Here is a 27,451-nt window from a genome sequence, read left to right as displayed (position 1 = left end):
CAGCAGGAAAAAAGGGTAGAGTGAGCAATAGTGGTATTTTTCTATGTGTTTTGAATTATAAGGAAAGTTAACACTTATCTTTACATAATCATTAAGGATTAAGCTTTAGTAATTTGTAAAGAATCTTGCTACTAGATTTTCTTTATAAGAGGTGATAGGCTTTCTTGAATTGGGGTTGTCATTCTCTTTGCCAGAACAAAGACTAAATCTCTTCAAAATGGACACAGAACTTGAGGGCTGAGACAATGGCAAAATCCCTGATGGCTACTCAGACTTGTGTTTTTGACCTTTTATTTTTTATAGAGTAAAAAAAATCTCTTTCCAACCAGAATTACAATTCTGTCATTTTGTTCTTGCTTGTAATTTGATATTTAAACTGAGAGATGACAGATCATCTAAATTAGTTAAATACATCAGGAAATTTCTTACTTCATTACCTTGTATCAGGCTTTAGGTTTTCCACTGCAGAATGAGTTTGATTTGTAGTAATAATTGACTGGTTTTTCCCAGTAGGTGCTCCATTTTCAGTTGATACAACCTCATACTCTGAAAAGCACAACAGAAACTTGCATTTAATAACCACTTGCAAATCTCCCATTCATTGTTCAGTCCTCTCTCTTCTTATTCAATTTCCTTCTTTTTGCCCGTTTTCCCTAGTTACTGTCTTATATATCATATCTGCAGTCCACCATGAGTTTCCTTGTTTGTACCTTAAGCTGACAAAAGCTTCTGTTCCAAATATCCAGTTTTATGAAGTACTGAATGCTTCCTCTGACCTTCTTCCTCATTTCAATGAAAGAAGTTATAGGTTCTTAGAACATTACAGAGGGTTCTCATGAATTAGAGGCAAATCCAGGAGGACATGGCAGTGTGGTTGCATCCCTTTTCAGTTGCGTGGCACAAGCATGGTATGTCAGCAAAGCTCCTGCTGGCATTTCTGAGTTCACTGATGATTGGCACAGGCTCTGGCCAGAGCCCCCCACTTTTTTCTTTTTTTTACACAGCTCCAAAGCCCAGCAGCTGAGCATTGCCACTACTCACTGCTTCTCATCCCTTGTTGCTGAATTCAGGTGTGGGAGAAGAAGGGAAGGCAAACAGCAGCAATGCTCATCCCCTGCGCTCCAGAGCTGCGTGACAGTACGAGCTCTAGTCAGAACCTGTGCCAATCGACTGGTGAGTTCAGAGCCCTCACAACATGTGAGCCCAGCTTAGTGTGGCATGGCCATACCCCTCTGCCTATGTTAGCATCTTGGTGGTTAAAACCCTAAACAGCCAGTAGGTACTAACATTCTGCAGCTGAAGTTAAGAGACAGCTCAGAAATCAAAGTACCATCTTAGAAGAACTGAAGGGTAGCAACATGGAGCCCAGGGCCTTCATTTTCAAGACTTACATTAACAAAATTCCCAGCTCTGAATTTAATGCATGGATGTGACAATTTGGCTAATTTGCCTAGCCTATGTAAAAATGTCTTCTCTGTTTATAAAGGAAACCTAAACAACAAACACAAATAAACAGCTCTGCAACCATGCTTTTATGTGGCAATAATGTTCATTAGGGAAATGTCGTCAAGGTACATTATTCTAGGAGCCTTGAACAGATGCTGCTTTTACTTTAGTTTTTCAAGGGAAAATAAAGAGTTAACTCTTTGACTCATGGCAGAATTGATACAACATTTAACCCTTTTTAGAATGAATGTTATTTTTAGTAATACATTATCTATAGCACTTGCTCATGGTTAAAAGTAGACAGCTTTTAAGTATGTTGTCGAAACTTTGGTTCTTCAGTATTTCATTTGAAATTTACCATAGTTTATATCAATAAACCAAAGCACTGCTAAGCCAAAATATTTCTTTCATAGGTCTTGTACCACTCATCCTTCATTTCTATTGATTTAAAGTTCCTGGACCCTATGATGACATATTATTGGCAAAAGCTGTTCTATTTAAAACGAAGATCTTGAAATTGCTCTTGCAATTAACAGGGCATTTCAAATTTACGACATGCTAAATTCTCATTTTGATTTACAATGCTTGACAATTTATATTTCCTGAGCTTCCACAAATTTCCAAAGCTGAAGTTTCAAGAACTTTAATTCATAACAGCACCTTCTATTCATCTGCCTGATGGAGATTAGTGTCACTTGGAAATTGCATTGTTTGATATATACAATTTTCAGAAGACTTCTATATCATTCTTTACTGCAGCCTTAGAGGTAGTTGCTATTTATTTATTTTTTTAATCACACAATAGACACTGTAAGCAACTACTTAGCAAATAATGTAAGCTGATATTAAATTAACATACAATGTAATAATTAGCACTTATGTACAACAAAATATTATACAATAGTAATTAGTATTCATACAACCCTATAAGGCTAGGCAAGAAAAATGGGGTCCATGGAATCATTGGCTCAGCTCAGGAAAGTGAAGTGCATAGTTATGCACTCTTAGGGCGACCTCCTGGGAGATACTGCACATGCAAGGAGGCAAAGTGCTTTCTCTGGTCCACTACTTGCCATCTTCATTGGGAATTGCACACTCTTCAAAGAGCAACTTAGTCTACCCAGGCAACCAACCCATTACCCTACTGAGAAGTGAGGGGGAGATCTAGGGTCCTTCCACTGCCTACCCACACATACAAACACACACACAGAGGTGGTATCCCAAGTCAGCAATCTATTGTCTCTGCCTTAGGTTGAGGCTAAGAACCTATTTTGCCCTCCACCTACCTAGCAGTGGAGAAATGAAGAAGTGGTGTCTTACTTGCCCCACATGGATGAATAAGATATAGGAACAATCTACCCCTAAATGTTCAGCTTTTTCTTGCTTCCCAGACCACACAATCCTCATTTACACTCCCAGAACACTGCAGCGCACACAGGGTTGGGAGGGAACTGTGGAAAGGTAAAGCCAAGGATGCTAGAGCCCCTTCAACACTTGCTGAAGCCTAGACATTCCAACACATTTTTATCAAGTCCCATAAAACTGGCATATTATCTGTTACAGGGAAAACAATGTGATTACACCTCTGGAGCACAGGGAGGGAGGAACTAGCTATTTTTCTTCTCTGCTGCAGTTCTGTTGTGATGGATTTAAAAACAAGTGGGGAAAAGAGGATCTGGTAAGACAAATGAATCCCTTCTGCCAGGTGCTGAGCAGTTGGAAACCAATGGGAGCAGACTACTCTGCAAAATTGAGGACTGTGATGCAACCTGAACACATTTGGAGCAACAATGAAGGCTAGAGTTTGCTGAGCATCTTGCTCCCATCAGATCTCTGGTCTCAAAAAAGCAAAGTTGAACCTTCTCCCTCTTTGATTTCTTCTTCATTGCAGAGTCCCTTTTTATCTATCTTCCAAATGCATGGTTGGGAAGGTGGAGGGGAGACGTGTTACAAAGTGGTGGGATTACTAAACTTGGAATTTGTTGTGGATCTTAACAGTTCCTCCCCCCCCCCCCCCCCCCGCTTTTTTTTTTTTTTAAGGAAAGCACTGAAAGCTTTAGGAGCTATAAGCTCCAATATGGAAAGTACAGCAAACTCCTTTAGAAGCCACTGGCTAATAACTGTGGCTCATCGTGCTGGTGTCTTGGTTTTGCTGAGAGGATCAGTAGCTGCAGTGTCTGGCAAACCAGGAGACTTGTTGCTTTGTTCCAGAAACACAGCTGACAGCTGTGGAATGGAAATTGCAATTGGAAATTGGAAAATGGAATTTCCAGTCAAGGAATTACTTAAATACCCAGTGTTTGTTGAAACTGGCACTCTTGGGTATAGGTCAGCCTGTGTCTGATACAGTCCATGTTTGGGTTGAAGCTGTAGCAATAGTAAAACCAGTGGTTGAGGGGAAAAATATATGTCAACATTCTCATTTGGATGGCAACTCACCATACCATCCAACAGAAAGCTATGGCAGCCTTCTTTCCAACAATGCTAGTGCAATGTTCCTTGCTAATGCTCCGCTGCTGTTTACTATTAGGTTGAGGCGATACCTTCAGATCGCTGGAGGGAAAAATAATACCTTATTTTCTGTATCACAGTGATATCCTTTCTGTACCACAACTCTGGTGAAGCACAATCCAGAGCTCCGCTGTTCCTCCTTAACAGACAACCTCTGCACACTATTTTTGATGACCTCTGCTAACATGATACTTCTGAATACATTACTTGTTCTTTTTTCTTCCTCCAGGAACTATATCTATAGATAGGAACTGATATTCTCTCTCATAAGGGGCTTCTAAATGACCAAGTTTATTTGGACAGACGAAGCTTCAGAGAGGCTCCAGTATATTCCTCAACTGCTCCAACCATGTGTTTCTAGGGCCTCCACTTTCCAGAGTAGGCCTGGACATGACAGCTTCCTTTTAATCAGAAGCTTATGTCCCTCCCTGAGGATTTTGAGCAAAGACTGCTAAGGGAATACAATCCTGTGAGCTGGGAAAATTCAAAGGCATTGATGTCCCAGTTTTAAAGTAAAGTTCAAGGTCTGTCTGAATTTACAGCTCAATTGAGCTTAATAATTTTCAGGCTACTGTAATAGTGTTGATAACTGTCTGGAAAAGGTGAAAGTAGCCTGACTGGTGATAAAATACATTTTAAAATGGGCATCTGGGATTGCAAGAAATGAGGATGATGGAGAAGGTATTTATAATTAAAATAAATCCATCAATCCATCTATAATTTTCAAAATTTGGCATACTACTTTTCCCGTATTTTCTCTTTTCCTGCTACTGCTTTTCCATTTTTTTATTTAGACAACTGGCATCTTAAATATTTTCACTTTCATTAGTTCTCAAGACCAGTTCATTGTCTTGACTAGAAGATAAAATATCACCAGCAATGGAATTCAATGTTGGAAGGAATAAAACTATCACAACACATTTATTAGTGACTTTATAATTATCCTTACTGCCAAAGTGCCAATAAAACATAAACCATCTATAAAATTTAACCACATCTATAACATTAATGTATACAGAATTATGTATTAGCTGATAAAATGGACAGGGCCCGATTTTGTGCCCCCTGCTCAGACAAGCAGGAGCTGGGGAAGTCAGTTTAACTAACCAAGTGCTACTAAGAGCAAGTAGCAGAATAGGTCTATAAGGAATATTCCTATAAATTACACGTTTTTAGAATGAAAACAGCTCAACCAGTGCCATCATATAAACCATATTGAGGTGGATTTTCAACCTCATTTACCCTAATAGCTCCAAGAAGAGCCATTACTTGAATTTTTGGCATCCTTTCCTTTCTTGTGTCCTTGTAACAAGGTATTTAGCAGAATTCATTGGAATCTGACCAGGCCGTGCCACGAGTGCTTCTGCTATGGCCTCCAACTCTCCACCTCTGGGCTTCCAGATATCCACCCCAGTGTTCACGCCAGAGCAGGGTGATTTTTGATGTAATGCCTAGTGACTGCCATTTTTATTACACAGCATCGAACCTTAAAATAGGATCAAAATATATGCTAAAGAAAGGTGACATGAAAAAGGGAAGTACTGTTCATTTTTAGATGTGAATGTTCAGAATGTTTGTGTCAGGAAGGTTTCTCAAGAGGATAATCTGTGAAAAGCAAAGGCAGACCACACTAAACTTTACAGCGGGAAAAAAATCTACGGACCTGATGCAAATGGATAGCTCATGGGTATGACAATGGGAAATCAAGCTGCTTATTTCTAGATTAGTCGCTTCAATATGATCCAGGTTACATGGTGATCCAAGGTGCTCACCTTTGGATGCTCATTAATATTCATGATGCACAACAAATCCAGTGTGTTAGTTCAGTTCCTTTTGAAGGTAGATACTGGCATCACCCAGAGATCATCATTCTACCTGACACTATGTCTGAGAGTCTCCCATACAGAAAGACCAAGGATAGAATAAGCTGCAGGGAGAAAATATCAAGGTAGTTCTTGTTGGTCTGAATGGTGGGTCCCAGGTAGAGTGCCATGCTCATGCTGCAGGTATAGGTCGAGCACCCTTTACCTACACAGTGTCCAGGCAAAGGGTTAGCACAGGATTTCTGTTTCCAGGACTATGATTCTGGTACTTTTCACTAGGACTAAACTCAAATATTCACTGAACCTTGCAGTTAACAATGTTGAAAAACATCTGACTTTTAAATATTTTAGAACCTTAGTAACTTTTAAGATGATATCTGGGAAAAATCTCACATAGGCAAGTTCTGAGTATCAGCTATGCTGCTAAGCTATCAAACCAACAGCCCACACATTTCTGCTGCAATGCAGAAGTGGTACATGAACACCAGCAGCAAAGGGGTTCATAGATGCTGTTCACAGCTTTCATGGAACCTGGGAGGTGTGTGAGCCCTGTTTTGGTTATTGCTTGTCAGACTTTTCCATTAATGAACTGGAATTTTGTTTAGGAATACCTGATATTTCAAAAGCTCTCAGGGATCATATTAGCAAACAAGCAATCTCAAAAAGAGGGATTATGCTATTTGTTTCTAAGGCACTCCCAGAATTTCTGGATAAAACCACTGTATACGTAAATCAGAAGCATACAGATTGGAAAAAGTCCAACTCCCACACCAAACCCCAAAAGATTACTGAAGACTTAAGTGTGTCCAAACCAGTAATTCTCAACTAGAGATCTTTTTTTTTTCAGGTGCCCCAGGGTGCCACACAATATTAGCACTGTTAGGTGTGCCAACACCTATAACATGATTCACAAGAGAAACCCAGAGATTTCAAATAGGAATTTACACTGTCAAAAACCTCTGACCTGTTGTGGTCTTTGAGGTCTTTGCAACAGAACTGCTTTATTCTTTTTTCCATAGTCAAAAAACAAATAAAAGCTAAGAGCTGGAATTTTCCAAGAAGTGCCTTGAGTCAAAAAAGATTGAGAACCATTGGTTCAAACTAATAATTAATATCAGACTGGTGCCAGTATGAAGTAATACGGTGTGGTTTTTAGACACTGGAAGGCAGTGACTTCTTCCCCATACAGAAAGTGTGTTGGCTGATTCACACTAAGTAAATAAGCAAAGATGTTTTGAAGTGAAGAGTGTAAGGGGGACAAAACTAGCTGCCAGACAGAAATGTACCCAGGTCCCAGAATTTTAGTACCTGGCATTAAACATACTTGTAGGGGGAAAAATGAAAATAACTGTCTATAGATTTGAAAGTATCTAATATGATATTGACCTAAGAAGAGCCAAAGTCATTGACTCTCTGACAGACATTAATGTCAAGGAATTCTGGAACAATCCAAAAAACATTTTTTGAGAATATATGGAAAATAGTAATATATATTAGTAATAGTAAGTTCTATCTATCTATAGATATATAGAAATACATCTATATCTCTATATCTATAGCTTTATCTCTATAGCTATAGAGATACTCTATATCTATAGAAGTACTTTCAGAAGTACTAAAGTGCAGCACAGTACAGGCAGTTACTGCACCGTGTGTGTGGCACAGACAGATTTTGCCACTACATTGCCATAGCAGCATGCTATACCAGGGAGTGTGCTGCTACGACAATGGATCACAAGTAGATCCACATGATAGCTATGTCGCCATAGCACACTGTATGGCAACGTAGGGTCACACCACCCAGGGTGACCTGCAGACACACACTATATCGATCTGTCTGTCTGTCTATAATAGAGAGATAGATAGATAGATAGATAGATAGATTTAGAGAGAAAGAGAGAAAAAGACTATTTTCCAAATATTCCCCCCAAAAGTTGGTGTATATATATAACACACACACACACACACACACACACACACACACACACATGCACACTTATATACACATGCTCTGATCTGAGGCTTTTTCAATTCAAGCAAAGGCAGTTTCACCTGGGTCAAAGAAAGATATGAAATAATTCAATCTACCTCCCAGGTGAGGACCTTAACCACCAGACTCTATGCTGTTCTGGGGTGGTTTGGTCCCAGTAGCATGAGCTGAAGCTGTTCTACTTTGTAGAAATTACTTAAATAATCATTTAGGCAGGGACCCACATGTCCCACTTTTGGTTCACGTTTGGGCTTGAGTCATTCTAACTTTCTCTCACACACACAGCTATCACCATAAGACAGCCATCACCATTTAAAGTAAAATCAATTACATATAGATGAAGTAGAACACAGATGATGGTAAACTGACCGGTAACTGTGTCGTTGTCTGGTTTTTCCCAGTCCAAGATAACAAAGGAAGGGCAGCCTTCAACAGTCACCACAGTGAGGTTAGTAGGAGGATTTTGTGGAGGATGAGCAGGTTCTTCCTTGCTGCCACCTTCCTCTTGTGGGAAATATTCAAGTGAACTTGTGATGGAACATGGCACATCTTCCTCTTTTTTCATATACTTGACGTGAGGGGCTAAGAGAAAAGCGTTACTTCATTCAAGTACTGAGTAATGTAACAGAACTAGCTTATGCTTAAAAACTCCACAACTTTTAGTTAAGAGCACAAAAGAGGAAATCATCCATGAAAATCATATTCAAAATCTAACACAAATGCTGAAGAAAAGAAGCAAGATGCAACTTTCAATGTCTAGTCACCTTTGTACCTAATTTACACACTGTGCTTGGTGCAAAAAATTTAACTCAATGCTTGCCGCACATTTTAAAATTTTTCTTTAATGCAGGGGTGGGCAAAATTTAGCCCATGGGCCAGATGCGGCCAACCAAGCCATTTTATCCAGCCCACAGGGCCCATAAAAATTTTAGAAAATTAATATTTATCTTCCCCTGACTGCCTGTCATGAGGCCTTTGATGGCTTGCCAAAACTCAGTAAGCAGCCCTCCACCTGAAATAATTGCCTGCCCCTGCAGTCTAATGCCACTGAACAGAATAATGGCCAGTCCAATATCCCAACGCCAGAGCCTTCATGCATCCTGTTTTGCAATGGTGGTCACAGTCCTGGGCACTTGATGCCATTGGGATAGCATCCCACTGGAATCCTGGTGTGAGGGACACTGCAAAATCTTCTGAGCTCCTGTCACAAATGGCAGAAGGTTTTATCTGTTCTTACAATGACTGGCAGAATGGAGGCCTGATCCTGGTCTCAAAAAAGCAAAGTTGAACCCCCTTTTATACATCCTGCCTCACTGCAGTAATTTACACCCCCCCCCACCCCTTTTTTTTTTTTAAAGGAAAGCACTGAAAGCTTTAGGAGCTATAAGCTCCAATATGGAAAGTACAGCAAACTCCATTAGAAGCCACTGGCTAATAACTGTGGCTCATCATGCTGGTGTCTTGGTTTTACTGAGAGGATCAGTAGCTGCAGTGTCTGGCAAACCAGGAGACTTGTTGCTTTGTTCCAGAAACACAGCTGACAGCTTTGAAATCATTCCTTAAATCTTAAGTAATGTAGTAAAATGATACCTGAAGATGAGAGTGCATTAGCTTTGAAATGAAAAAATGTATTAGGTTTCTACTGATATATCTATTCTCTATATATTCTAGAGAGAGAGAGATTTAGCTGCGTTAGTCTGAAGATAGGCAGAAATCAGGGCAGGGTGGCCCTAGAAAGTTAGTTTAGCCACCTGCCATGCCTTCTATATATTCCACCATTACTATAATGCCTGCGTTTATAGTAGTCTGGGCATAGGCAAGAAAGAAGAGGAGTTAGTCTGGGAGGATAAATTCTTCAGATGTGGATATGGCAGTGTAGCAGGGACCCTTGACTCCTGCTACTTGAGGGATTGGAAGCCAGGATTGGAGGGCTGCAGTTAGGTATGCAGCTGAGCAAGAGCCAGCTGCAGAGCAACAAGCAGCCAGGGAAAACTAGGCTGAGTTAAAGGGAAGCCAGGGGAGAGGGCAGGGGTGACAGCTTGGTAGTTTAAGCTGTAGCACCTGGGGGCAGGCTGAGTACTAGGCTGATTAGAAACCCCTGGGCAAGGAGAAGGCCATGTGATCAAAAGGGGTGGAGCCCTCGCCTACTAAAAGCATGGACTCTTGACTAAAGAACTTAGTCTGGCCCTAAGTCCTACTGAGACGAGAACTTCTGCTAGCTTGGGCTGCAAGAGGGAAGAAACCCAGGCAACACCAGCACCTAGGGAAGATACAAGGAGCCATTGGCCACTGGGTAAAAGTTTGCTGGGACTCAAGGAGACGTTTATGTGCAAACACTAGCTGGCATAGGACCAGAGGACCAGGTTGTGGTTATTGGGGTGTTATGGAAGCCACAGGGGTGCCTGAGGGCACCCAGCCTAAAACCCTGTAAGGGTCAGGGACCCCAGGGGGCTGCAAGAGTGAGCAACAGCAGCTTTGCTTGGGGCAGGGGGCTGGACAATGAGACAGGGGTAGGACACAGGAGCCAAGGTCTGGGGCAGTAGACCTAGGTTGAGGGGCACAACTGAAGTAAAGGGTCAAGGCTGGGAAGACTGAGGCCCAGACAAAAGTGTGCAGCATCAGGGCCAAATGCAGCATGGGGCCAGGGGGTCTTTTCTAATTGATCCAGAGTAACACCTGTGAGACATGGGGGCAGCAGGAGGCCACAATTCTAGCCCTTAAGGCAATTGGGGCAGCAGGGTTGGAGCCTCAGAGACTGAGGAAAGACAGTGAAGCAGGGTCAGAGCCCAGAACTGAGTGGGCTAAGTCAAACCCAAGGAGAAGCAAAATTAGGAAGAACACCCAGATCTCATTAGCCTCTGAGGGCAGGCTCCCCTCTTTATTTTTACCATCCCGGTGTGGAAGGAAAGGCAGCAGAGTGAAACCCTGAAAGGCCAGAGTGGATGAGCAGGGCAGGATGAAGGAGGCCAGTAGAGAGTATCACAGCCGCCCTTGGGGCCCATCCTGCTGCAGGCAGCTATTTTTATAACTCTCCATGTCCATGTTTCAGATTTATTTCTAGAACGTGCTGTTACATGTCCATTTGAAAAGCAATTGCAAGGGAGTTTGAAAGACAGTTACTATAGTGATTAATAATATATTCTCTTTCTCAGGCTACCTCCTGTGCTGACATATGCTGTCTCTTGAGGGACACTGGTAGTTGAGGAGCTTATCTGTAGGAATAAGCTTGCTTTGTGATGCATGATAGAATGAGTAGTCCATATGGTGAAGCTTGTATTGGGGAACATTGGTAATGGGATTAAAGTCTGTATGGGAAGGCTTGCAAGGTCAATTAGGAATCCTACTGTGACTCAGTGGAATATGAACACCACGCAATAGCACCGTTGCTGGAATGAACTGAGGGCCAACAGTGAAATGATTTGTGGTGGAAATGCCTCCCTTCCCCTGGTTTGGAAACTGGCTGATGGCTGGTGGAGAAAGAAATGGAGGGAAAATAAGACAAAATGCACTCAAGACTCATTTGAAGGTCTGTATTAAAGACCTTTAATCTGCTGCCAAGGTGTAGCTGGACATTTTTTTAAAAAATCATTTAAAGTTTGGAACTTGAACTAAACATATCAAGTTGTCATGTTATATTTTAGCAAACATAGCTATTACAGTCATACCTGTGTATCGAGGTTTGCCCAATGAATCCGTCTCTGATGTAGGGCTTGAGCTGAAGACAGTTGCACCAACTGGGGAAGAGATGGTCACAACAAAATTTTTAGAAAAGCATGAAGTTGCAATATTAAACCACCATCTCATATTTCATCTGGCATTCTAGATCAGCCTCCTACACCTTCTCCTTGATGTGTACTTGCTATCCTTTTTGTTTTCTCCTAAGACTGACCCAAATTTTGGCTGTGATGGAAAATAAAAGCCTCTTTCCTCTGCCAAAACAAAGAAGGCATAACCTAAATAAGTGAGCTCATTATTGCTGTTGGATTCAATTCATGTATAATATCCAAAGGCATCTTTAGAAGACTTAAAAAGCATCTTTTTGCATTGCATTGACTCTCCGCCGCTTTAACACGTGATCTGGCTCACGTTCTGAGAGGACAGTGAACTGTTTATTGGCTCACTTTAACTTCCACAATAAGAGTGGCAAACAGACTAAATTCTGTCTTTGCATCATGCCACTCCCACTAATACATAGGGAAGCTGCATGCAAATATGCTGGGAACCAATGGAAGCATATGCAAAAGCAGAAGTAGAACCCATGAGTTAATCTCATAGTAATATTAATTACAGTGAACAAAATAGGTCAAATTCTGCACTTGAATGCAAATCTTACTCCTGTCCCAAAATCTCTGGCAACTACAACAGGAAATTATCCAAGGGCACAGTTCACTTGATAAATCTGAAGAGGTTTGAACAAATGCTTAAGAGAAACCTTTATGAGTTCAAAGCCCTAAAGTAATCCTCCCCATCCCTGACAAAATGAAGCTGGTTTTAGACACCTATTTTCAGAATTTTTTAATGTCCTTCACACCAAAGGTAATTAGCCATTTACATCATGTACCATGTCAGGATTATGGGAGGTGGGGGGGAATCCATACATGGGGACAGGAGCAGAAATTACGAGTTTGAAAGTAGTCAACACAAGCTTTGATCTTCCATCCATATGAAGCAATACCCCTGAAAATTATCTTTGCTTTTGAGAGAAGACCATGATGGACAGGTAGTGCAAGAGTAATGTTGTAGCCATAATGATCCAGAAATCATGTGAGAGAGACGGATTTGGTAGGGTGATATCTTTTATTGGACCAACTGTGTATTTGGAGTTAGACAACCTTTCAACTACAGGGCATTCTTCATCAGTTCTGACCAGAATGAGCCAGGCAATAGTATACTAAACAGTTTACTAACTCTACTACACACTTGATCCAATAAAAGATATTGCTCTAAGAAATTCTTGCCTTTTGTCTGATAGACCAAAAATATTCTAAATTAACAGCATGCATGCATACAAATATAGCATTCAGCTTGCTTTGGGCAGCAGACTGGTTCAAAGACAAGTCAATATTACTATAAATAGGCAGGTACCTTTGTGGTTTTCTGAAATAAGACAAAAATAATTTATTCCAATGCCATTATGCCCACATATGCTAGGTCTGAACTTAGACCAAAAGGGGTGTGTCTATACATGTATTAATGTGCTTTAGTTAGTGCACATTAAATCTAGTACCACCATTGTGCGGTACTAGGAAAATGCACATTAGCCTATTTTAATGCACATTAACTAAAGAGCACAGTTAAGCAGGGCCATACCTAGCAGGAGTGAATCGGGGCGACTGCCCCAGGCCCTGTGCTTTGGTGGGCCCTGCAGACAGTGCTGTACAGGCCCTGCCATGGCTGGTGCACACTGCTCACCACCTGCCCCTGACTCTGCTCATCCCCCATTACTCTGGTCGCTCCCCCACTGCTGTGTTCCCCCTGCTTGCTACCCCCCCCCCGCCCCGGGCTGATATGTCGCAGGCCCTGCACACCCTTAGGTACAGCTCTGCGGTTAACTGACACTTAATGTGCATTAGCCTGTTTTAATACACATTAACTAAATAGCTTTGGGCACTTTTACAGGTGCTCTGAGGGTAGAGGGACTTTAATTGTATTTAATTACACTTTGAGTGGCTCTGAGAGCTGCTGTAATTAAAGTGCCTCAGCATCTCATAATCAGAGTTCCTGTGCTTAAAAATGGCAGCAGGAACATTTGAACTAAAGCTTGTCGAATGAATTTTAGTTCAAGCACCCCATCACCATTTATAAGCATAGGGATGCTGATACATGAGACGCAGGAAACTGCTGAAGTATGGTAATTATCTTGCTTCAGCAGACTCAATTAATTGTTGTAATTACAATGTGTCGGAGCAGTCTCTGCACTCACCTACAGGCACCCATGGCTTTTTAGTAATGCTTTAATGTCCATTAAAATAGGCTAATATGCATTAATGCAGATATACCCAAGGGAGACTAAATGCAAAATCCTATGACACATCTGAACTGCAACAACATTCAGAATCTGGCTTCAGTTTCAAATTTTTAGGTTCCACCTTTCTCTTGAATGAACCAAACAAAACGTTCCCAAACTTTGGGAGAGTTTAAAATCCAGACCTATTTGCTTGGAGACACTTCATATTTTTTATATCCCAAGGGCATAGGGCTACTGTTATAACAGGGCGCATATACTCATGAAATTAATGTAATGCAATAAACTCCGGCACATGTTGTGCCGGAGTTTATTGCTCCTGGGCATCACATTTACATGCACTAGGTCAGGGCTATTCTGACCTGGCTCAATGTGCTGTGCAGGGGCTGGCTGAGGCACGGGGGTGCTTCAGTGCAGGGCTAGCCAGCAGGCAGTTTCCACACTGAAGTACCCTCATGCCCCAGCCAGCCCTGTCAGTGTCTATATGTTTATTGCTGCGCACTAAATAACGCCGTGATAGGATAGTACTTGTGTTTACAAGTACTAACCTATGGTGGAGTTAATTAGTTTCTTGTGGTCTAATAGCACTGCACATGTAGACACTGAGACTTTACTGCGATGCTAATTAGACAGCTCCGCAGTAAACATCTCACATAGCTGCAACCACTGGTTGATACATACAACAATACCACCATGTGGGTTACTGTGGAGTAGGAGTGACTTGAATGTGTGGCATTATACGATACAGGATGTTCAAAAAGAGAGTATATCTTGGGTTGTCAACACAATTACAGTAGTCATTCAATAGCAGCAAATGTGTTAGACATTTGCAGACGTCCAGAAAGACAAAGGGCATTATTCTGATCTCACTTATATAACTGCAAAGCAGGAGTGAATCAGTTGAATCCAATGGAGTTGTAACAGTTATGTAAGTAGTAAGTGATATCAGAAATGAGACACAAAGCCCCTTTGAGAGTACCTCATAAATTAAACAGATTAAATAAACAGCAATATGTGGGAAATAAATGCAGCATCAAAATCGAAGTGCCTGATAAGAACAGTACCTGAACTGAACAAAATTAAATATAGTGTTTTTTTTAAATGGATGTAAAACACAAACAAGGACCAAAAAAAAGCTGTAGCAATATGCTCACCAAAATCTTCTGGAGTAGCAGAAGCTGTTGGAGATTTTCTGGGTGCTCCTGTCTTCACAGAATTAGTTGGTTTTGCATATCGGGTCATAGTGGTCATGGGAGAAGGAGGAACTTGTGGCACCAAGACATTTACTATTTGAAAAAAAATGCAGTTATTCACCCATAGTTTGCTGATGGTTTAATCAGATAAAAGGGGTCCTGAATTCTAGAGGGAAGCACTTGCTTCCATTTCTGAGTCACAGGTATGGCATTATTACAGTTGGACTTGAGAAACCTTTGACTTACCATGATGGCTACTGAGACAATAAATATTCTACATCTCATACATCCAAAGAAAATGCTAAACAACTCAGATTGACTGTTGAGGGCTATGATCAGATAAAGAAGAATATATTTTATTGAATATATTGCAGAGAATAATCCTATACAAACTGGTAAAGTGACAAAATGATGTAATGAAACCTTTCTATTTCTCTAAAAGTCTTCCTATCACAAGACTTACAATGGGAATACTAAATTCAATAACAGAAACTTGGACTTCTGAACTTGAATCCTGCTTTTAAGGACCTTTAATTTGTATCCCTAAGAGGGTAGGCAGATTACCAAGCTCACATGATGAGCAAAGACTTTGGAGAGAGAGGAACAGCCAGCAAGGGCTGTGCTTAATTACAGAAATTATGTTGCTGAACAATGGAACTCTATTACAAAGTTTCCATGGGACAGCTTTAAAAGCATTCGAGCGAAACAACAGCCTGGTTTTTTTAAGTCACCTGTAGCACAATGTATAAGGTAATTTCACTCTGGGTTGGAATGCCTTTTATGTTAAGCAATATCTATCTTGAGGCATGTGGAAGTTCAAAATTACATTTAAGAAATGGCAGATATTTTCTAACAGGTACTATATAGCCACTGATCTTGCATCTAGCCAAACTCTCCACAGATTTGACAAACAAGAATATAGCTTGAATAGAGCTTCTGAACAGGCAGTGCTTTGGCCACTTAACTGTCAAGCTGACAAGGAATATTCTGTTAAAGCTCTTATCCTTGCCATCACATTTTGGGAGGCTTATGGAAATCTTTCTTTCTATCAGGAGATTTTACTTTGAATGGCTGTGGCCATAATAACCCGCCCTATAATACTCATCTTGTACAAAAAAGGCACAAACAAATAATTAGTAGTCATGGTATGAATTAGAGTAATGGGATGAAAATATAGAAGGGAAAAACCAGGCAGAACACCACGAGGCAAATATATTGATGGACTAGTCTCTCCAGGGAACCAGAGGAAGCTTCATCATTTGGGAAATTTAGAAGGAAATTGGACAAAACATTAGGAAACGTACAATAGAGGAAAATCCTGCAGTGGTCCCAATGATCTAACATCTTTATTCCATCTTTAATGTCTAGGATGCTGCTGGCTAATGCATAAACTGTCTCACAGCTCACGGAAAAAAGGAAGATGAAAATATGAAACACTTGAAGATGGATTAAGGACCTAATGGAGAAACGTAGCATAGATTCTTATTAAAAGCAAAAGAAAATATACTGCATCAACCTTCAATATGTTCTATGGCATGGCAGAAGAATTGCATCTTGTGAATCTGATAAACCTATTATTAAGGAAATACCATGAACCTACAGTGAGTATGGGGCACAATGGAGTTTTGTTTTTTTAATCCTGTCCACAGGCTAATTAGATGTATAGCATCTATGGTCAGCACTCCAATTTGTTTGTGACCTGCTGCATAGCATACAGAAATATCTATCCTCTGCCTGCTGCAGCTAGCATAAAGGATATATCCCATTAGGGCAAAATGATCTTACTGTGGGAAGGTAAGCAGGGGCATAGGAGAGCTGCAGTTGGAATGCAGGAACGACTGGCCCATATGGGCTGGGAGCACACAACACCCCAAAGATGCCAAAACAAAAAGGGAATAGGGAGAGAAGGCAGTGACTTGGCCTCCAGCTCCTGTGTACTGGCTGCAGAGGAGCAAGTAACAGCCTGTAGTGACTGAAGCACTCTTCCCTACTCATGTATATGGTTATCTGAATCAATTCAAGCCATAGATTCTAACCTACAGACAAAAGAGCATAAGGAAAATTGATGCAAATGTTAGTCACAAGACCAAATGGAATGAAATGGACCACGTGAAAGATTCTGTTCTCCCTTACATCAGCGCGAATATATCCATCAAAGAAGCCACTCTGCATTTATATTAGAATAACAAAGAGCAGAGTGTGGGCACATTCATCCTTGGTACAAATCCATCAGTGAAATCACACTAGGAAGGAAACTGAACACAGTTGTTCCAGTTATGATATAAATTAGAAACATCTTAATGCACTTAACTCAGACTTGAATTTAATACAATGTCAATGAGGGGGAAAAGGGACCTAAATCACAGTGCGCATTTGTCATCCATGCACCTGTGTATATAGATAACAAGATGAGGAATGAATGATGCAGGATATAGCACCAACATTTCAGAACTGGAGACTTGGGCTAGATCAGGCTTGTATATTCAAAAAAGTGGATTTCTTCCTTGAACATTTATTCCTATCCTAAAACTCCAAACAAGGGATGGCCTTTCGCCTACATTTAGCAGCATGGGCAAGAAAGAGGTAAATTAGAAGACCTAATTGAGGAACATCATATTGCATCACCAGGGGTTGGCAACCTATGGCCTACAGGTTGGATTTAGCCTCTGTGGCCATAGGATCTGGCCTGTGGAGCAGAGGCTTTGGTGGTGTTCAGCAGCGAGAGGCTCTGCCTGTACTGCTGTGTGGGCACGCAGTCAGGTGTTTTACCTATGCTACACCATAGCTCGGTGATGGAGAGAAACAGTGGCAGGAAGAAGAGATGGTGGCAAGGTTCTAGCACTGGCCCAAGCTGGGCCATTCTTGCCTGCTGTCAGAAAATATTGCCGACCCCTGACTTGGCTTCAGTCACTGGCTCTAGTCACTCTTAAAAGCCTTTCACTCATGAGTTTTTATATACATCACAGATGTAACAGGCACATATTAAAGTATCTTATTCTCTGAACAGCAGTGACAGAGTGTAAGGTATTCTTGATTTCTGTGTTTTATTTGTAAATCACTCATCTCTTACAATCATCACCCAGATTTTCAGTTAACACGGTTTTGTAAGGTTCTTTATAGTAAGTTCCGAAACGCAGAACTACGTCCAACATCATCTGCAGGAATGAGTTTTACTCAAATAAAATTATGCTTTTGGAAAAAGTGAATATTTATGGTTTAAGTTTGCATTCCATTCCATTTCATTTCATGGAAAAGAAGCAATTTGCAGTTTGATTTATTGGAATTACTGGGTGCGTCTACTTGTGCCTCTTTTAAGCAGGCTTAGCCTAAAATCGCCATTTTTAAGGTGCATTAAAGGCTCATTTCTACACATGCATGCACTTAATGCACCTTAAAATGGCATTTAAAGCTATGTGAGCCTAAATTTGATACCTGCATAGAGCACGTATCAAATTTAGGCATGAATAGATAAGTCGTATTAGCACATCTGTAACTATGCTAATGCACATTAATGCAGTGTGCATCAATGGATAGACACTACGTTAATGCACATTAGCACTTCTGCACGTGTACTAATGCAACTTAGCTATTTGTGCCTAAATTTAATGCGCTTTAATGCATCCACTTGTAGACATGTGCCTAAATCACCTTAATGCACCATAAGCAAAGGTGCATTAAGTTTAGGTGCATGTAAATACACATGTAGACATGCCTACTGAATGTGCAATATGGTTATTGGATACAAGCTAATTTAATAACATATAGTACTAGTGTTTTTAATGAATAATAAATCATGAAGCATCTACAAAGAGTCCACAGCTTTTTTTCATACTTTGTCTGCCTTTTCCATGTTACTAAGAGTATTGGATTGTTGGCCCTTTAGATCTTATTTCTTGCTTCTAGCATTGGTAAATAACTGAGCTGTATTTTTAAAGCAGAGGAGGGAACTTGGCCACACATTTTTCCATACATTTTATATGGTAGATTTATAATTAACTTAAAAACTCTCAGATGAAAATTTCGTCTTACTGTTTAAGGGGAAGGTGAATTGTGGCATATAGGGGAGAAAATTTCCTTACAGGTGATTAGTTGCACATATATCCTGAAGTATAAGATTCATACGTAGTGACTGAAAATGATACTGTTGGTCAGGAAATGACCTACAGTAACTCTTTCTAAAGGAAACAGTATTCCCTGTATCATTCCCTTATATTTTGTGCCAGTGAGACTAATTATACTCCAACCTGATGAGAACAGAAAGTAGACTTATGCAAACGGGCAAAAAGACTTGCACACTTCAGGAGGTTAGTTCAGATACAGGTAAAAATAGCCTGTAGTCTGCTGGACACATTCTATGGGTACACAATGGGCTCCCCAGGGTATCTGAGTTAGAGCTTGCAGCACTTGCTATTACTAATAAAGAAAAGGATCTGGTCTCACAAAATCCTGGGTGTCCTTACCTCTCATGTGCATCTATAGCAGTTGAAGCTATTCAATACCTCACTGATTTCAAAGCATTACAGGTCACAATGAAAAGGCTGCTGTACCTGGACTCCCTGGTTTACCAGTCACAGTGCTTGGAGGCAATGGTTTTCTTCGCACTTGCGTGGGTTTGGCAGGAGCAAGAGGAGGATGCTGAGGATCAGGTGGCAACATTTCTGAACAATATTAACAAGACATCATTGTTAATGTTTTTAACCACAAACCAATATAACGAGTGAGAAGCACAGACCTAACAGCTCCATTTTGACTTCTCAAGCACTATTTCATTATATTCAATTCACCATTATGAATAGCAAAAGCAAACAAGGGAGCAGGTGAAAGGAATTTCATTTTGAGCCTTACATTATCTCCAGGAAACATGTGTGCCTTCAAGCATTAACCAAAGCCTATATTAAAAACAAAGAGGGACAACACAACCCGTTCCTTTCATTGGCAAGCTGCACACATACTACAGAGTGTCACTTGCTCTTTGCAATTAGTACAGTTTTTTATTTTTCTCAAAGAGAACATTTTCAGTGCCAGAGAGGAAAGTTTTCCTTCCAAAGGAAAAATACCTCCCAATTCTATCTGGAATAGTGTAAGTTAAGTGTTCAGGGCCCAGGTCTTGGATGTTTTATTTTTTCATTCCCTTGAAGTGCAGCTACTGATGAAAGTAGGACACTCAAAACAAACAGTGTGACAAAGAGGGAATTATGTTCAGGGTTATGCTGGCCTACATACAAATCTGAAGAGCAGGTCTTGTATTTATTCAGGGCGAGAGGTGAACTAGATAATCCTGGAAATCCCTTCTGACCCTCTGATTCTATGACTTCTATGTTCATCCAGAAATACCAAGTGTATCTGAATCCTGATCCGAAGGACATGCCTATAGTAGTTATCAGGTACAAGAGTTATCCCATCTTTATTCTATCCTTGGTTTCTCCACTGAAATACCCAATAAACATGTCAATTATCATGACAGTTTGTAATGTAGACACGTCCAGTAGAGGCAGAACCAAGGCCAATGACTCATTTTAGAAGCTACTAGACTGAAGACGCAACCAATGTATTACTTCTGTAGTGTCTAAGGGTTCAATCAAGATTGTGTCTTGTGAAGAGGGCCTGGCTAAAAACCAAATACTTCAAACATGGTAAGAGACTGAGTGGGGAGAATGCCATTTCTGGAGCAGCTGTTCCTTGAGAATTGAAAAGCCCAGTGTGGGACAGCGAGGCGTGCTGGAAGGGAGAACAGCAAAAGAAGGCACCAAGGGAGAGAACTGTAGAAGACTACTGGGATGGGAGAATCCCAGGAGCTGGTCCTGTGTGCCGAAGGGGGCATGACCAAAGGAGTAAGTCAGGAGTTCCTGGAGATGTAAGCTGACTCTCGGATCGCTCCAAGGAAGAGAAGAACATTGGGGAGAAACCACAAGAAGAGAGGAGCTGCAGATGCTCCTCAGGTGCAACAAAAACTGAGTTTATATTTTTTTCTTTTGGTCTGACATTGATAGAGACTAACTGTGCTCCAGGAGTGTTTGAGAGGAAGAGAGAGCCTGAGTCATGGCTACTTCCCCACCATTACAGAAAGAAATGGGAGTGTCCTGAAGGGCGTAGAGAGACAAGATCTCATCAAAGAAGAAAGACACTGAAAGTAAAATTTCCTGTCATGTTAAAAATGGTTCAGTAATTATCTTTATATTGTTGTGTATTACTTAAAATGAGATTCTCCAAAAAAAGGTTTCCAAGGGGACAATTGAAAGTATATAAACAGTATATAAATAGCTGCAATCCATCTGTCTGTGAACTGGTTGTGGACGTAAAAAAAAAAGAAAAATAATAATAAAGAGAATTGTTCAACACATATAAGACTTGGATTCAATTGATGATAGAAATTGTGGGTGTTGTTCAAGAGAGCCAAAGGAGAGATCAGATGAGAATCTAGATAGATTGCCCATTTCCTACTGTGGCAGTAACACCTCACGACTAATAACATCGAAATTAATCAAGACATGGCAGGTGAGAGTCGGAATATACCGCAGGAGGCCCTGCAGGTCTGTATAAACGTATCCAAGGACCTGATCCCACCCCAAAGAATAAACAATCCTTGGTGGTAGGATTCTTATCCTAGTCTCTGTAAAGTGCTGTGGAAATCTGTGGTGCTGTATCAATGATTTTTTAAATAACAGATTGACAACCAACAACTGCTTCAGTTTCTCCAAATTTTTCAAAGTGACTATATTTTTTCAGATACAATAGTGAGATGATTTCATTGATCAGAATGGTAACACTGCTTTTAGGCAGAGCAGTATAGCCACTTGTGCTTCTGAGCTAGATTTTAACACAACTTATTGTAAAAAATGTTGCTGTTCCTTATGGGTAAAGAAGATACATGCTTCAAACAGGAATGGCTACCTCAGTCTCCAAAGGGAAGACTGACTTTTTAAAGGTCATTACAAGTATGCTGGTAACATGCTTTTCAAAGAGGAATCTTTGAAAAGATGTTATAGATATGAATCTCAACTGATCTTATTTTCCATCTGTATCATGTAACATATTATGCAAAGAAAACAGGGAAAGTCAAACATAAATGAGGAGAGAGAGAATAATATTTTTCTTTTACAGTTCACATGTAAACATGTTTGTTTAAAAAAGAGCCGTAAAGAAGTAGGAGATATGCGAGATTTACATTAAAAAAAAGACTGCTTATGCGTAACATGAAAAATTGTTCCTGAATAAAGTAACTTATATAATACTGCCAGTGCCAACAAGACTAAGTTATCTGCTGATGAGATATCAGTTGAATGCAGTACTTCAGATTCTAGGAAATGTAGGCAGGTTTATTTTATAAATACTGTGAGTTGGGGAGAGTTAGGCTCCAAAGTGGGGAGAGTTTGCTATTTTAGAAATGCCTACAATATTAAGACTCATGTCTCTATGGGTAAGTACTTAGAAGTTCGAGAGGTTAGACTGGATAAAAAATGGCTGAAAATTATTGGTAAATGGAATCTGGGAATGCTCTTGAGCCAACTATAGTGTATGAACATGCCATGAACTACAGGGACACGCCTTGCACAATCATTAACACACAGTTTTGTAATGGGATAATATGCAGTTCTAGGATTTCTGTAATGTTCCCAAATCAAGATCACAGGATGCAGCAATCCAATTTATAATCTGTCACACCTGATATAATTTTTGGAACTGCTGACACTCCTGCTACCTGTAGCTGAATCGTGTTCATGAAGACTGTTGGGGTTCACATCTCATTGGTACTTTCTGGTACTGTTCATTCAGCATCCACTGGCCACAACTAAAAATGGTGATGATTCACCCCAAAACAAATGGCTTGCTCCAATTTATTTTGCTTAGACCTTACAAAAGGCAAAATGGCAGGGTTGCTAGATGGTTAGAGAGACTACATTTTGTTTTGGGAATCTATATATAATGAAATAATTAATGAAAGAATATTTGGAAGTGATGCCATGCATAGGTTAAGTTATTCAGAGTTCTGATAATAAATTTTGTGGTAGGTACCAAGGCTTCATAGAGAGCACTGATTTTGAAAAAAACCCACACTACACTCTTATTTAAAAAAAATGATTAAACAATGGTAGTTAGCCTCACAGGCATATTCAGTGGTTTATTATGACCAGGGATCCTGGTTCTCTCTCTCTCTCTATATATATATATATGATTAAAATGAAACACCTCTCTTTCTCTCTCTCTCTATATATAGGTACATTAGATATCTAATATTATAACATTCATAAGTTAACACCTCAAACTACAGTCATAATCAGGGATCCCAAATCCACATATATATATAGAGAGAGAGAGAGAGACAGACAGACAGAGAGACAGAGAGGTGCTGCATTTTAATCATGGAAAAATGTGGATTTGGGGTTACATTTTTTTAACTAAAAATTGGGGATTTTTTTAAATCAGTGAAAACCAGCATCCCTGATTATGACTGTAGTTTGAGGTGTTAACTTATTTATGTTATAATATTAGATATCTAATGTACCAAAATGAGATAAAGCAGATGTACCTCTTCCTTAAAAATCATGCATATAATGTGTCCTTTCAAACTCTGGAAAGCCCAGACAGGATCTACTTAAGTAAACACTAATGTCCTATTTATGGTAATAGAGATTGATAGCCATCCTTGGCTTCAATTTACTGCTGGGATCAAGCTTGTACTGGCTTGTATAGTGTAATGGTTTAATTCTTGCATAGGGCATTTTTTCTAGGTTGAATAAACTGACCTGTCAGAACTCAGCAGTCAGCCTTGTTTGCCTTTTTTCCTCAGGTAAATAAAGTGCCAATGTCCTCTCTAGGGATTATGAGCGCAGAACAGTTTATAATTCATTAAGGAGGCATTTATTTGCATGCCTGCTTTAAAGTATGCCAGTCATGATTCAAAAAGTGGGGGGGTGGCCCACAGGGCTTTCTAAAACATCAGTAGGAGCATAAAATAAATTAATGCACAGTTTCAGAGAGATGCTAATTTTTTATCAGATTAAAAGCCAGCAAACAGAAGGCCAAAACAGCATCTTATGTGGGTTATGAAAAAAACGGAAAAGCCATGTTGCGCATATATATATTTCTTTCCACAACAAACAGGCAATTTCTAACAAGTGCCTAGAAAATTATTAGCCAAATGTATGCTATTTCACCAAAAGAACCTCACTGGAGCAAATGCAATGTGATTCAGTATTTACATCAATTATATAAGGGTGTTTTATTTTTTTATTTAAAAACTCACCTTATCTTAAGGCTTGTGAAAACTGTTAAATGAAGAGTACTGGGGACAAATGTCTTGAATTTGTCCATAGAGCTGGAACAGCCTATGCATCCTTATACTATCCACAACTTCAACTGGAGCAGAGCTCTCCCACTGGGAGAGTCCTAGAGTATGTCCCCCTCAAATCATCGTTTGGTTTCTCCTGAGAGTTTTAACAACAGCACCAATCAGTGCCAACTATAATATGACTGTTTTACCACAGGAACCACACCAGCAATTAAGAAGCCACCAGGCAGTAACAACTTTTGGTCACTACCAATTTGGGGATTGAAGTGTAAACCTCTTTCCCCTGCCACAAGTCTCTTGGGCCACAAGGAAATACTTTGCTAAGAGACGTTTCATTTTTTTGTATAAAAGGTACTTTTACAGTTCTTCTCAATTGGGAAAAAAATATGTAGCTGTATCCTCATTATTAGTCTTACCAGAGATTGGCCTTTTCTTTGAAACACTAGATTCCCATGATATGCCTAAGTCCTTGCCAGTAAACTTGACAATATCCTCTTCTGTGAGACCATCTGTGAAATAAAAGGAAATAAATAAATGCATGCATGGCAAAATGCAAGCAAGCATAACAGTGTGTAGCTAAATAAAATGACTTTCAAGCACTATCTAAGAATCAGACCTGAACTTCAGAACTTGTATGACTATCAACATCATCATTATTGGGGCAACAAACTAGGAAGAAGAAGTGGGAGAAAGGTCAAGGATAACAGCAGGGATCCCACAGAACAAGCTAGTGGCTCAGCATGAGAGAGAAACACTGATTTTCTTTGGCAATATATAAAATAAACAACTGCTGGCTCCTGAAAGGAATCAGCTTTTTATATCCCCTTCTGAAATAGGCCTTTTGTTTATCCCCAATGCAGAGCCAGTAGAGAGATACTGAACCAAATGTAGACCATATTTGGAGTAGTGGAAGCAAAGTGTGGGTAAAATTCAGGTTGTATATAAAGACTGTCCTATTTATAAGTAATATAAACAAATATAAAAAAGCCAAAAGTGAGATGAACTAAAGCTCACTGTAACTATTCTTGGTACAGTATAAATGTTACACAACCTGACATTTATAAAACAGCAATATTTTAATCTTAATATGCTTTCCCCTAGCAAAATAAAGTGCATCTACAAATTCCTTTTGGTTGCATAATGGCTACAATCTGGTAAGCGGAGACTGAACAGTTACACTGAAATTTTTATCATATTTGTAGAAAAGAAACATCTGTGTAGTTCTCCTTACTGTGGCTCAGGCCATTACACTGAAAACAAAACATAACAAAAGAACTTATTACAGAGTTGTCATGAGCTACTGTTTGAATACATCTCAGAACACTGTGGAACTAACTGCTGACTTCTTTGTGATATCATCAAGTTTCATATAATGAACCAGTTTCAACCAGAATCTACAATCAAATCAACTTTCACATTTACATTTTATTCCAACCTGAACATGATATTTAAATCAATTTACAGATTTAAAAGCTGGCCTGTTAGTGTATGGTTAGATCTAGTATTCCTACTACAGTCTAAAATCAGACTGATTAACTGGATGTCTATTGTACAGGGGCCTAAATCCTGTTCTAATGGCAAAACACCGATTTATTCTGCTGCAAAGAGGATTTAAGCATAACATCAAAATCCTGAGTAATTTTGTATTTATTCATCAAGACAAAAAAAAAAAAAGAGCATCCAACAACTGGGATTAGTCTTACTGAAGTGGTCTTCAACATCAGCTGTTGGGCCATAAGCCTAGGACCACAGTTAGGCATGGCTTTTCAGTGATTAGTAATTTGCCAAAAAAATAGTTTTGTAGAGGAATGGACATAAACTGTTTGCAAATTTGGGTCCAATTTAGAAAAAAGGTTTAGGGAGGAAAAACTTCTGGAAAAATCAAAATGCTGGTTCCATCATTTTTCTTTTGAAACTATTTGAAAGTCCCAAACAACATGAACATTTAATTTTTAAGTCTACGAAAACATTTAAACAATTCTTTCTTTCTTTCTTTTTCCATTTGGTGGCCAAAATGAAAATCCATTATTCACACAGCTCTGCCAGAACAGTTACATTCTTGCTGGGCACAGCAACATCATTCAAAGTCATCAGTCATCATTAGAGGGGCCCGATCTACAACACTCGGGCCTTAAGTTTTGGATGTGCTTCAGCACATGGTGGGAGGTCTGAATGGAGGACTGTGATCCTGGATTTGCTATTTAATAACTTCCCTCTCCCCTCCCCTACAATTCCCTTTAAGAGTTTGGGCCTTGTTTTCTCTTGCAATGTTTACAAGTTACACAATGCACTTCAGTAGGATTGTTAGGGCCACATTCTTTGCTTGACCTACGTAGCTTTACTAACTTTTCACTGAAACCATTACATGAAATGAATATCACAATATTGCAGTGTGAAATAAGGAAGAAAACATATCACATTTTCACTTAAGCTTAGAACAGGACATGATGGTGGTTGCCAGCTGCAAAGGAATCTTATACCAGGGTTAGGTACTGGCTTTCTTAATGGAGACATGTACATAAGAGGATAAGCACTGTTCGCTCAGAGTGGCCAGTAGGATGGCTGGAGAACAGTAGCCAATCACATTCTTGCCAGCTCCTTTCACTTCCACAGGCTCTTCTGCTGTTTTATGTGTGTAGAAGGTAGGCAATGTATTTGTTTTATTGGACAAACAAATACAATCCTTTGCTTGTTCACTGGTTCTCAGGAACCAATAAGGTTATGAACTTCATTTTATTATGTCTGTGGGGTTCTTGTCCCAGAAAGATCACACAAGGAGAACAGGGGACTCATTTTTTTTTATTAGTGACAAATAAAACTTCCTAGTACTATATGGGTAAAATGGAAAAGCAAACAGTAACCTGAGATAATGCAGCATGAGAAGGGTCCTATGTTGATAGAGTACAGAACATATATACAGATACTCAGTATATAACAACACCTCTCCCCCTAGTTGACATAATCCTGTAAAAATCTGGGGCAGATGGTGACCCCCACTTCAGGGGTCACAGACTTTGTACTCACAGACAACAGCAGTAAATATCTTTGGTTGTTCTAAGGCAGCTTCAGCAACAAGAAATGTCAATGGGTCTAAAACAGCAACTGATGGGCTCATCAGAAGTGGTTCCACTAGATTTTACAGAGGTTGCATTGTCTGAGACTTGATCCTGCTTCTGGTCAATGTGTCTGCAAAGTGTCTTTCCATCTGGAGCCTTAGCTGTATATGATACTGGC

At 39.9% G+C, this 27,451-nt stretch overlaps 1 protein-coding gene across 36 annotated transcripts in view; it reads right to left on the bottom strand.

The window, feature by feature from the left end:
* The window catches only part of ABI3BP (ABI family member 3 binding protein), a 342,180-nt gene that overhangs the window by 37,918 nt on the left and 276,811 nt on the right, over positions 1-27,451 (bottom strand). For all 36 annotated transcript variants that reach the window (XM_006033054.1, XM_025214794.1, XM_006033038.2 and 33 more), the window contains 6 exons: positions 24,634-24,726; positions 19,476-19,586; positions 14,890-15,021; positions 11,436-11,504; positions 8,140-8,352; positions 438-546 (listed from right to left, as the gene is read on the bottom strand). In XM_006033054.1, coding sequence (XP_006033116.1) covers positions 438-546; positions 8,140-8,352; positions 11,436-11,504; positions 14,890-15,021; positions 19,476-19,586; positions 24,634-24,726 — 727 coding nt within the window. The remainder of the gene's footprint in view (positions 1-437; positions 547-8,139; positions 8,353-11,435; positions 11,505-14,889; positions 15,022-19,475; positions 19,587-24,633; positions 24,727-27,451) is intronic.

Source organism: Alligator sinensis, unplaced genomic scaffold, assembly GCF_000455745.1.
Source record: "Alligator sinensis unplaced genomic scaffold, ASM45574v1 scaffold1286_1, whole genome shotgun sequence".
Lineage (NCBI taxonomy): Eukaryota > Metazoa > Chordata > Crocodylia > Alligatoridae > Alligator > Alligator sinensis.
Note: the sequence above shows the minus strand (reverse complement) of the source record. Positions and strands in the feature narration are given on the sequence as shown.